The sequence below is a fragment of the Schistocerca nitens genome, chromosome 4, assembly GCF_023898315.1.
Source record: "Schistocerca nitens isolate TAMUIC-IGC-003100 chromosome 4, iqSchNite1.1, whole genome shotgun sequence".
In the NCBI taxonomy this organism is placed as follows: domain Eukaryota; kingdom Metazoa; phylum Arthropoda; class Insecta; order Orthoptera; family Acrididae; genus Schistocerca; species Schistocerca nitens.
The window spans coordinates 348,246,235-348,259,807 of NC_064617.1; the positions used below are offsets into that span (position 1 = coordinate 348,246,235).

Here is a 13,573-nt window from a genome sequence, read left to right on the forward strand (position 1 = left end):
GGATTGCTTAAATAGCGCCATTTGAAAAAAAAAAATAAGAAAAATTATACGGTGATGTTTAAGAGTACAAATAGATGTACAAATTAATTTTCAATACTAATGTAAAATGACTCGTTACACATCATGACGATTTATCATGCAAAATGATCCATGGAAAGTAACCAACTAACTGAATGCATTGTGGGATGTTCCGACGAAGTTCCGGCCCATTTCGTTCCGACAAGTGTAAATCGATCTTTATCGTGAAAGAATGTTGGTGTGTAGTTTTTGCTTCGTTGCTAGTTTTCTTTGGTAATATTTCGCGGTATGTTTGAATCTCCGTTGCTAGGCAACGACGCATTGAGGACAGTTCTGCATTTGTAGAGAGTTTATTAAGGAAGAAAACGTTTGCGTCCAAAACTGTTATAAAATGTCAGTCTTCTAAAAATGTATTTCGAGACAGTTTATGGATTTATGATTTTTTATTTTTGTGAGTATTATCCACTGTAGTACATAAAACTATAAAATAACCTGGTCGTGTTTCCATTTTCTTGTGTTACGTATGGGATTGTGTGTTGTTACAGGCATTGAAAAAGTAACAGCGCTTTCATATCGACCAATTGATTGGAGCAAAGCACCAATTAAGAGTATTTATAATAAAGAACGAATGCGTTATCATCCAGCTTACAATGAAGCTATCCCAGCTTTATGTGATTTAACGGAAAATTGTGATATCTGTTGTAGTGATCCGGTAAGAAATTCCAGCGTCTTTTAAATCAGCTTTGATATGATTATCAAATTTACTTTTATGTAATTTTAATTTTGTATTCCGATTTTGTGTAGGGATTTTAAATTAAATGTTGAGTAAGGAACTAAATTTATATGCTGATCATTTCACCACAGATGAATGTTGCATAGAAGTGTGAGAGTTAAAATCCTAATGATATTTTGTAATCAGGCATCCCTCTAGCACAAGATTGTGTCCCATTTTGCCGAATGATTCAGTAATGACACATAAAGCCCACATGTACTGCTTTTATTTGGAAAAACTGGGAGTCTAATTTCAGCCCTACAAACCGGATCAAGATCTTAAATCGCTCCATTCAACTGTTACACTCTGATATATTTTATTACTTGTGTCACTGTTAATAAGAAAGTATATGGTTTTGCAGATGTTATTGTTGGCAGAGAACATCAAGGGATCATGATGAATCAACATTATTCATGTGTTTGTTTTGAAATGCCAAAATTTTTAGCCATAAAAAAATCTAGATGGAACAGGATAACAAATGAAATAATACAGAATTAATAGACCTGTATGTGCTTATATGTGATACATGAGATCGTAACATTAACAGAAACCACAGCTTGCAGCAAGGCGTCTGCTTAGTCATTTATATGTGCTTTTCATCTATCACTGATAGCATGTTACTTATGTCACTGCACTGTTATTTATCGAGAATAACATATAAATACTGCTGTGTTGAAAACTGACAGGGTGAGACCGTGTCTGTGTGAAAATACAGCTTAATTCCTACAATAAGATGAAGGCAGCTACATGTCACTGTTTAAACAATGCCATTTATTATATGCAAATAGCATTGTTACTTGTTTTGAACTGATTGGTTCAGTGTCAGATGGCTTTTCCCATTTTAAATGGCAAAGGTAATACTCTTGGAATCTGGAATACAGAGATTCATTAGAGAATATTCATACACGTTCTAGAAGTGAGTGGATAACTGCCAGTTGTCTTGGGGGATAAGCTGTTTTTGTGTCATCTACAAAATTTGGTTAAGACACAAGGGAATTACAAATGTTGGCTGCAAGTGGGCATTGATTTAAATCAGTGGGGGAAGTTGAAAATTTGTGCTGGACCAGGATTGGCTTCCTGCTTACTAGACAGATGCCCCGACCACTAAGCCATCTACACACAGCAGTCATCGTAACTGCATGGGCTACCCTAGCAAGCTTCTCATCAGACCCAAATTCTCAACTTGTCCACACACTATTGGTGGAGTGCCACTAGCCGATTATTCTCATTATTTGCGGCATTTTGCCGAATCCCGTAAGAGTTCAAGCCTGGTGTGCATAAGCACTGGAGAGATCATTAGCTGTTGTGTGTGTGTGTGTGTGTGTGTGTGTGTGTGTGTGTGTGTGTGTGTGTGTGTGTGTGTGTGTGTGTGTGTGTCTGTTTGTTTGAAAGAACAGCCCCACCATTTTGATGTACCAGCCACTATGAGTTAAAGAGACAAAAGAATTATGGTCATTGGCTGTGAATGGGCGTTGATTTAAATCAATAGGGAACGTTGAGAATTTGTGCTGGACCAGAATTCAAATGTGGGCCTGCTGTTACTAGGCAGATGCTCTGACCCATAATTGGACACAGTGGCAACTGCAAAGACTACCCTATCATGCCTGTGTCTGGTTGGGTTAGTGGTCAGAGCATTTGCCTAGTAAGCAGGAGACCGGGGCTTGAATCCTGGTCCGGCACAAACTTTCTACAAATCAGTGCCCACTCGCAGTCATGGTCTGTAATTCATTTGTGTGTTAATTCATAGTGGGTAGATCATAAATGGTTTTGTTGGTGGAGAATACTGCAAAACACTGCACTGATAACAATAGCTGGAGTCACAAACAATGGCAGTCAAGTTTAGGCTTGTTGTGTGCAACTATGTCTTGCATTCTCTGGCGGCCTATGAGTGTTCAGTAGTGTCCTGAGTACTCCGCTGTGAATGTAGTAGCTAGTGTGAGGACCTGAAAATGATTGTAATGAGTTATTTAGTGAATTGTTATTCAATGTGTTGCAAGTTATCATGGCTGATGTCAGTGGCAAGCGACAAATTCTACGCAAGCACATGAGAGACATAATTTGCAGGGTACATGCTTTCATCAAGTGTAAAGCATGTGTATGTGTGCAGTGCACCTGTCGCCTGGAACTGGCAACAATGCAGTCCCTGTCCACATCTTGACCTACGCAAATTGCCATTGTTCATGGGTCACATCATAGAATCATTGGGGACAAACTGTAATTGGATAATGGGAGTGGAAAAAGAGGCAAAAATATGGAAGCAATACTTCGAGGAGCTTACAGACTCGGAATCAATGAATTTCACAGGACTGGTGAAACATCAGAGGGAGGGACTCTTAACTTGCATCAAGTGAAAAGGTAGAGCGAGCACTATATAACCGCATCATCTTAGGATTACCATTTTCCTTGTCTACTTTATAGGTCTCTCCCTTTCCTTCTGGATTGTATCTCTGTACTTTATTGTATATTTTCATCTCATTCTATCCACGTGCAGTTTTGCTCAACAACTGTATTCATTTGTTATCTTATCAGCAAAAACATATGGTGGACATTGGGAGTTAGTGATATGCACACTTACTGCTGAATTGAGATTGCGAGATCATGTGTGTTGGTGTTTACAGAAATATATATAAGGCTGAGTACTGAATTATGAGTGGCTGGGTTTACGTGATAATAGTTATAGGTAAAAGTAAATTAGGTTGTGTGTGAGTTGGTATGGTGCTTTATGTTGGAGATCTTCCAGGGGTGCCAGATGGCTACTCGTGACATCAGAGCGGGCTGGTGCTCAACATCTGCTGAGAAGTGCGGCATGCTTGGAGCTCCATCTGTGGCAAAATTATGTGATCCTGAGACTTGGTAACTGGGGAGACCAGTAGATAACACACAACCAAATTTGACTCAGAAGTGTAATGACAGTCTGTTCTCGTTGTTGGTTGTAAAAAGTTATTGTCAACTGGAAGTTAAACCAAATTGTAATTGGAATAATAAACCCTTGTTTGTGAACCCATCAGTGCCTGTTACTTCGTGATAGTAGTCATTTCACAGGAGAAGTCTGATGGATGGCAGGATCCCTCCGAAACTAGTAAGAAGATCGCTTCAAGAAGGAGAGAACTCTCACAATGGCATGCTCTATACTACTCTACGGAGGTCACCTTTGAAAGTTGTTGGATAGTCAGTGGTTGAATAGGATGACCATGAACATGTCTGCCAAGCTTGTCCCACAAATGCTTGATGGGGGTTTCGATCAGGACTCATTGCTGGCCATTCCATTCTTCATTGTCCAGGTGTCACAAGACATCCGGAACCAGAACATTATCTTAATGATGATCCACTCACTGTAGTGGAGACATATCAATTCTTAGGACTGGTTTTCAACATCCAGTTGATGTGGCTTCCTTATCTTCGTCAGCTGAAGTGGAAGTGCTGGCAGCACCTGAAGCCCTCCACTGCCTGAGCAACACCAACTGGGGTGCAGATCACTCTACGCTGCTGCAGCTCTACAGAGTCCTTGTTCAATCCCGCCTTGACTATGGGAGTCTGTTTTATGGTTCAGTGGTGCCCTCAGTGTTGCGTTTACTTGACCCAGTGCACCACTGTGGCATTTGACTGGCAATAGATGCTTTTAGGATGAGTCCAGTGACCAGTGCCCTGGTGGAGGCTGGAGTCCCTCCATTGAAGGTTAGACGTGCACAACTTCTCACCAGTTACGCTGCACACATTCATAGTTTCCTGAGCATCTGAATTACCGTCTCCTTTTCCCATCCATAGCGGTTCATCTCCCGCATCGGAGGCCCAGGTCAGGGCTTAAGATTGTGGTTCACGTCTGATCTCTTCTGTCTGAAGTGGAGTCCTTGCCTTTAACACCTATACTCAAGGTCCATTCATGTACCCCTCCATGGTGTACACCTAGGCAGCTTCTCCTGGACCTTTCACTTGGTCCTAAGGGCTCAGTTAACCCTGCGGATCTCTGCTGTCACTGCCTCTCGATTCTTGACATGTACTGAGACCATGAAGTAGTTTATACTGATGGCTCGATGGCTGATGGTCACGTTGGCTTCACATATGTTCATGGAGGACACATTGAACAGTACTCCTTGCCAGATGGCTGCAGTGTTTTCAGTGCAGAGCTGGCAGCCATTTCTCATGCCCTTGAGTGCATCTTCTCATGTCCTGCCAAGTTGTTTCTTCTGTGTACTGACTCCTTGAGCAGCCTACAAGCTGTCGACCAGTGCTACCCCCACCATCCTTTGGTAGTGATCATCCAGCAGTCCATCTATGCCCTGGAACAGTCGGTCATTCTATGGTGTTTGTGTGGACCCCAGGCCATGTCGGAATCCTAGGAAATGAACTTACCGACAGGCTGGCCAAACGGGCTACATGGAAACTACTTCTGTAGGTTGGCATCCCTGTAACTGACCTGCAATCATTATTACGCCGCAATGATTTTCAGCTTTGGGAGACGGACTGACATAATTTCAGTATTCACAACAAACTGTGTGCCCTTAAGGAGACTACGAATGTGTGGAAGACCTTCATGCGGGCCTCTCGCAGGGACTCTGTGGTTCCCTGCCGGCCACACATTGGCCATATGTGGCTACCTCTTCTGTCGCGAGGACCCACCTCGGTGTCACAGTGGCTCACATACGACTGTCATCCTCATCTTGCTGGACTGCACACTTTTAGCCGCTCTGCAGCAGACTTTCAATCTTCCCAGCACCCTAGCTTCGGCGTTGGGCGACAATGCCTCAACAGCAGATTTAGTTTTACATTTTATTCGTGAGAGGGGTTTTTATCATACTATCTAAGGGTGGGCATTTAGCCTTCTCTCTGAGGTCACCACCCTCCCTCCATTTTAACTCTGTCGCACTTTCTTTGCGGTTGTTTGTCTTGGTGGTCGTCTTTTCACTACATGTGTTCATCTTGCCTTGTCTTTTTGGGGTGGACATTTTAATGTGTTGCAGAATGGCTGGCTCATCCTCTTTTATTACTGTGATCAGCCAGCCCAGACCATATGCTCTATGTTTTTAATGCCTTCTCCTACTTTTCTTTGTGGTGTGTTTTCCCCGTTTTCTGTTCATTCCATTCGTTTTCTTTCTAGGTGTGGTGTTGGGTGTTTTTGTACCTTGAATCTTGATTGCATCAATAAAAAGGGACTGATGACCCTGTAGTTTGGTCCCGTTATGCCCCAAATCAACCAACCAACAGCCCTTGAGAGAAGACTCGTATTTTATCTGATCAGTTGAATGGCATTTTATAGACACTTAGCAGCAGAGTAAGAGAGGAAAATAGAATAGTTGCAGTTAGTTATAGGAATTTTGACAGCAGCCAATAATGATTCAACATCAGTTATGTAAGTTCTCTTTCAGCTTGAGTAGCAGTAACTATGCAATCCGTATTAAATTTTTAACTACCAAAAGTGTCCTTAAACTGCTATGACAATTCCACATGCTTTGATAAATGTAACATAAGCAAGTATTTTGAAATAAGCTAACCACAGAATTCTGTTTCATTCATTTCATTGGCTAACACAGATCAATTCTTGAAATTTTTCCCCCGTTTGTTACTACGTTCTCTACTTTATTGGTCGTAAAGATAATTATAACAACATTACCATGCTATTCCATACCATTGAAACCATACCATACTATCCATTTTCCGAGTTCTCTGGACCTCTGTTGTGCAAATGTTAATTACATTGTTTCCTTTTGTTCACTTAACAAGTATTTGAGCATTCAGATGTGTCCACTGAGGACGATGATGGCTAGACCTAATGAGCTCCTTGCAAGTTCTATGAAAGGGTGAACCCACTCTTGGAGTTAAATAACAAGTCATTTAAGCTATTTCATTTGGAGAAAAGTACTGTAGAGCAGTTGGGACTAAGGTTCAGAGACTATCTGATGAAACTAACCTAAAGAAACCAATGATGAAGGCTGTGGCCGAAACCTGTGGTGTAATTGTCTTTTTATTATGCCTGTTTGCAACTTAATGCATCATCATTACAATAAGTAGCAATTTATATTTTCCTACAGTGTTGACATGCCTTCCTGGAGTTTCCATTGTTTAATCATACAAGTAAGAATATCGGGTAGTCAAATGTGTATCCATTTAGAATAAATGTAGTTGATAATTCTTCTTGCACCAGTTTAACAGTGGTTCTCATTATTCCAATAACCTTGACTCTGCTTACGGGAAGTCCGGGAAATGTATGTAATATGTTTTTTTGTTCCAAGAAGCTCTGGTCTGTTACACATACCTCACTGCCTGAATCTAGAATTTTGTGTATTGGTACATGTCCTACTAAATGCTTGATTTTTGATTGGACATACGTTTTGAGGGATTGCTCATTTTCCTCTCATAGATCTTCTATCAAATTATTTTTGTAATTGTAATGAATTAATCTGGAAGTTACTGATGTGGCTCATTTTCCAATGCTTCTAGGGACATGACCCTTCATGGGAGGTTATTCATTTTCTCCTTCCGTAATCGTGTTGTTATTATTGAATGTTCTATTTGGGTGTTCCCTGCTACCAGTTTCTTTTCTACACCTAGTTGCTGATCTGTTATACTCCTGATCATTGCTTCTACAGTCTCCTAAATGGGTAATGTCATTCCTCATGATCCCTTATTGTAATCAGTATCATTTGTATGTAGTATTTAGGCTGTTGTTATTATTGCTATTATTGTTGGATTGCCATCATTCTGCCTGTCTTTCTACCATTTATACCTGTTCCAGATATCCTAATAAGTTACTGATCTTGCTCCAGTCATTTTTAGGACATTGGTTAACTTTTTATTTGCAACTTCCATTTTAATAATTTCGCGGCTTTATCACACTCACTACATTAGGACGGGTGCTAAAGACCTTGCTGTCATGCAGGCTCACCATCATATCATCGTCACTGCCTAAAAGTTTGTACCTTACTCTCCATGGTAAGTGGCTGATAATCACTTCTAGCAAATGTACTTCCCATATCACATCTAGGTACTTTACTTTGTTAAGGTGTAGTTCTTCAGCTCTAAGTGATCCATCCTGCTGTTTACGTGTGATGTCAAGTCAAGCAACCTATGATTCATTTTCTCCATTTGTTTTTTGTGTGACTTGGGCTAATTGTTGAAGTATTATCTGCATAAATGACTCCTTCATCATTTGCTCATCTGTGAAAACAATACTTATGAAGTAATTTGTTATTGTTATTGTAAATAAATTAAATAAGTAATAATGATGGTTAAGTGTTCTCTAATAGTGTAGCTACTCAAGCACTTCATAAATCATGGGAAAATCGCAAGCCATTCATTAACACTGCATCATAATTCATAATGACTTCACTGATTACAGCTTAATATTAATAAGACCCATTGGGCTCTTGGGTGAGCTGTGTAGCAGATGCATTGGTAGCTACTGGCTGTGTCATTGGTCTCGGACTATTGCACTGTGACATGGTGCTGTGCTGGGATGGAACAGAGCTTGTCAAATGCTGATAACCGTCATTGAGGTGCTTGTGAATGTTGGCAGTGTATGAACACAGTCATAGTCACGGAATCTTCTGTTATAACTCACTCTCGATGGGAGTGTGGAAAGAGATGTTGCAGTTAATAATTACTTTTATGAACAGCACCTGATTTTAATTGAGGTGGTTTCCTCCTGTTAAATATTCTCGATACGTTGTTATGGAAAACTTGTTTATTGTTGTTTAATAGCCTGGCAGCCTCTTATTTAATGCTGTTGTCAATCTCAATTTCTTTGTGCTTGGTTCAAAATTAATTTAGCATGGGCTAACTCAGGTAAATTTTTGGTTAACAAATAACTGTTAAGTATACCATGTGTCTTTCCTAAGAGTTGTTTGGCGCATTTTCTCTAGCGTTTGCCCAAACAAATACTGCTCATTATTTCTTCCAAGTGATGCCCAGTGTTGACAGAAAGTGTTGGTTTGTTTCCTGTTGCAAACAAAATTATTTGTAAAGCAAAATTTTATGTGCCCATTTGATATTGCTGTCCCGTATTCATCTAGTGTGATATTTGTTTTATCAGTAAGTATTACCAGGGACAGTAATACACTAAGAATAACCAGCAGTTCGCAGTGACTGAACAGTGTTGACAGGTAGTTGTAGCTGTCAGCACAGGCCAGGACAGTGCTGTCGTGGACTGATAGCCTTTGTAGTCTGGTCCCTTCAACCCCACAAACTAACCAACCAGTGCTGTCGCTGCTGGAGTACTGGTTATTCTTCATGCTTTACTGTCCCTGTTAATACATGCAGATAAAATGAATGTCACACTTAACTAATTTTCAGCTGCTCTGTTGAATGGGCATGTGAAATTCTGTTTTAAAAATAACTTTGTTTAAAACGGGATACAAACCACTGCTTTCCATCAACACTGGATATTGCATGAAAGAAATGATGAGCAGTATTTGTTTGTGGGAGAGATGCCCTGTGTACGGTGTAGACATTGTATCTCTAATGTTTATGTTCTGTAGTTGTTAACACTGCAGTACAATATCGCAGCACTGTTACTATAACTGTACAAGTTGAAAGCTTCGATTTAATATAATTCTTCTTCATTGTTCTAATAGTTTCTTATTGTCAGTAAGTGTCTGAAAATATCAGGCTCCCTAATTGACACTTTTTAGACATGTCTTCTTCTTTGTTAAAATATTTCAGCTTTGTATTTGAATCTTGATGTAAGGCTTGAGACTTTGTTTCTAAATGCATGGTTTTTCTTGGAGCAGTCACCACTTGTGAGGGCTCCGATGCTCTTTGTGTAAGTTTTTTTGTAATTTTTATTGGAATTTTTACTTCTTCCAGACTTCCTTCGTATACCAATCTCTACTTTCTATACAAGAGGCATATTGATAATAAGAAAGGTTGGTTTATTCCAGCTCAGTAAATAACTTTGAGTGCTTGAGTTCTTGCAAAAAAAAATCCCCTTTTTACATTGAGTATCTTTTTTTTTTTTTCTTAGATGTCTGCATAGATTATACTAGCTGGGAAACACAGCTTTGCCCAGTATTTATTTATGCTCATGCCCGAGACAGTGTATTTATTTTTGACTTGAAAAGCTTCTTTGTATACATTGTTTGAACAAAGAGCTGGTTTGCGTCACTAACATCGAAAAGAGTGTCACGAACTGGCTCTACTTCTCAGGAAAAGCTAACTCCATAAGGACACCGTTACGGTGTGGCTAATGGCTGTAAAGGAATCTAGTAGAGCTGGCCATGATGTCTCCTTTGTTGATGCTGCTGTGTCTGCGTTGTCCTTGTGGCTTCTTGTTGTCTAGGCGATGATTCCTTGGCTGCTTTGGGTCCAAGAAAAGGTGCGGGTTTTTTAATTATTACTGGACTATCGAAAAATGACGCAGTATTCCACGGTTTCTTTGTATCAAACACATTTATTGCAAGAACTCTATGCACAACTACACTCAACCGCGGCCAACACACAAGTGGCTGAAGACCCGTAGTAGACCAAAGATCATGGTCATAAGCTACAAAGAACATACAATTCCAATATCGATTATTGATCGCAACACCTAACTTAGTATTGTCTTAAGCAAAAGCTTTTATAACACGACTTGAGTGTACAATAAAATAAAGTGACATCTATTAGTGTATCATAAAATAAAATGACGTCTATTTGTCAGTTCCATTACAATAGCCCACCAAGAATTTTGTACGTATGAAAATGCGAACAAAATTCTGACAACAGAATAATGGAACTGCCAAGAATATGTTTTTAAATACATTAAAATTTTTAATAGGACTGTTTCCTTTGAGTTATGCTAACACTGAAATTGTTATACTTAGTAAAGGAAAACATACAATTTTTTAACCTTAGAGTAAATGAAATACGAAAGAAGATTCACAATTTTCACTTAGAAGAGTCCATAATGTTTTAGTACTTCACATGAAACCATTGAAAGACTGTAACTTTTAACTGCAGGCAGGCTTGTTTTATTTTCTTTAAGTACCCACTTTTCACACTACTCTCAGTCTGTCCCACATTGACCATCTGCACATAGGTGATGTCCGTTAAAAGGTCTGATTCCTGCTAGTCCTGCAGTGCGTCTGTTTTCAAAGCTTAGCTGTTTGTATTGCTTTGTTGACTATAATGCCATGTTATCTAAAAATCATATACAGAGATCACCTTTTGGTTACATAATGTTTATATGTAAGTACATGGTTAGGATACATAATTAACCTTCTGGTAATGTTTATCTAGTGGGAGAAGTTTACAGTATCTGTCTGAGTAATACTACACAGATGTGAACTGGTCAAAAAAAGATTCTTTAAATACTAATAAATTCTATAAACATGTAATACAAATGCATTAACATATTGGGTGTAAAATATTTTATCACAGAGACATTACTCCAAGGATAAAAAATTCAATTGTTTGTTACGAGGGTTCATATTTACAGTAGAAGTGCAAAGGTAGAATCATGGATGAAAGTTTTGGTATGGTATGTATATATCAAAATTAAAAAATATTACTGCCTTTGCATTTGCAGTGGTTGAGAGAGAAATATACAGTAATTCATGTGGTTTACTGAAAATGATTGTCTCCTTGTAGAGTTGGACATTTCAAGCACTTAAGTGTGTAGTAATTAGGACTCTGCCTTTAAGAGTAACAAATTTAAAAAACTTAATTGTTGCAAGACAGATTTAGTGCAGATTAGTGGCTTGCATTTTAAATGACATCTCAACAAGTGTGGTGTGAGAGTTACACAAACTAAAAGTACACAAATTATTAAACATCAATCAAATTGCATAAACATACAGAAATATCAAAAACTAACATGGCTGCCATATTACACAGAAAATTCATTGCGAACACTTCATACAGTGAATACATATTAAACAAATAATAAACATTTTCAAGGGCACAAAACTGTATTTGATCTGACAAACTTGGTGGAGATACACCCCCCCCCCCCCATTTGGTGTTGTTATGATAATTTTTTTGTCCTCCCCAATCAAATCTTGCATCTACACTCCGAATCCATGACATCCCGAGAATACAGTCCTCACCGAGTCCTGGTATAATTAGGCATCCATGTGTAAATGTGACTCCCTCAATTGTAAAAGATAACAAAGTTTGTCTTTTCACAGTTTTCCTGTGTTTTCCTGTAGCCCCTCTTATTTTCACCCCAATGACTGGCATTTCAATGTAATCTTTCTCGCACTTCAGCTTTTTTCTTAGAATTTCAGATATTCCTGACACCTGACTCCCTGTGTCTATAAGGCACTTGCCTTCCCAGGTACCAACTTTTGCTCTAATGAACGGACTACCTATGTCACCACCTTTTTCATGCTGAACGTATTCATACAATAAATCGTTTTGAATTTCGCTGAAACAATGACTTTCTGACTTACAAGTACCTATATTACTGTCACCTTTATTATCTACGGTCATTACATTAACACACACATCATTAGCACTGTCACTTGCATTTATAATTTCCTCAATCCAAATATTTTCACCCATATAACATTGTTCACCACTAAGGTATTTATCCTTCAGTTGCTCAACAATAATATGTTTAGTGTTTTTCCACCAATCAGGATATAAAATTTGAGACATATTAAGAATCATTTTTCTAAAATTGCTATCATTTTTAATTGCATCACTATTTAGCCACATATTATAAAGAAATAATTCACCTTTGTTCATTGTACATGGTAGCCTACTTGCACAGTCAGTTTCACTGTTCAGGGAATCTTTATCAACTGCCCAGGTTCCTTCATAAGATGTTGGATTACAGAGCCTATTGGTTGTGACACTGGCATTAACACCACTTAAACCGTTAATAACATCTTTGGGTACATCTACAACATGCATATCAGTATCTCCCACAACACCTAATGCCTGCATTTCCTCTTTCAAGCAAACAAAATATTTTTCACCATCATCATGTATCATTAAATCTTCATTTCCCCACATACTACAATCATCAACCTCTCTCTCCCGAAAACTTAAAACGTTGCTTTCACACCCAGGTGTTTTTAATTCTTTGCCCGTTAAATCAGCGTCGACAATTTGCTCACTTGGTTCCCTCATCAGTGCATCAATTCCTAGATTATATAAATCGTTAATCTGCAGGTCCTCTGACAAACTACAAGCTTCTGCCCATTCATAAAATTCAACTAAGTTAAATATCTTCTCTGCCTCTTTATTACAATCAATGTGTTCATTCTTAACAGGTACTGTGTTTAGAGGATAGTACACATTCATAAGATAACTACTCATTACTTGAGATGTATCTCTTGGTGCAATGTAGTCACTGTTATTGGTCCTTCTATTATCTATGCTTTTCGCCCCTACCTTGTGGACCGACAATGGAGCGTACACTAGTTTTTTGCTTCAGGACTTCCCATAGCATTTTGACCCCTGGTGACACTATGTTCACGCCAATTCCTGTTTTCAGAATCCCTGTAATTACTTCTGTTCCAATTGTTCCCAGATTGTCCTCTCGAATGGAAATTATAGTTTTCCCTTGAATGGAGATTGTTATTAATATTGTGACTATTTTGTTCCCTATGATGGAAACTATGGTTGTTGGGCCTACTATTTTCCCTCCTGTTTGAATTAGTGTTTCCCCAACTATGATCTCCACCTCTTTGTGTGTGATTGAAATAGTTTTTTGGTTTCCCCACTTTGTCTATAATCCTGTCAAGCTTGTCCACATAGTTTAGAAATTGTCCAGTGTTGTCATCTGGTCCATACACTAGGTCCCATTGCACATCTGTTGACAACCTTCTCTTTAAAGCATCTACCTGTGTGAGCTCATCGAAG

The 13,573-nt window shown here is 38.9% G+C and overlaps 1 protein-coding gene across 1 annotated transcript in view; it reads left to right on the forward strand.

The window, feature by feature from the left end:
• Positions 1–333: 333 nt before the first annotated feature.
• The window catches only part of LOC126253223 (uncharacterized), a 63,182-nt gene continuing 49,942 nt past the window's right edge, over positions 334–13,573 (forward strand). The window contains exons 1-2 of the mRNA XM_049954409.1: positions 334–469; positions 564–730. Of these exons, the coding sequence (XP_049810366.1) occupies positions 427–469; positions 564–730 (210 nt within the window). The 5' untranslated portion in view covers positions 334–426. The remainder of the gene's footprint in view (positions 470–563; positions 731–13,573) is intronic.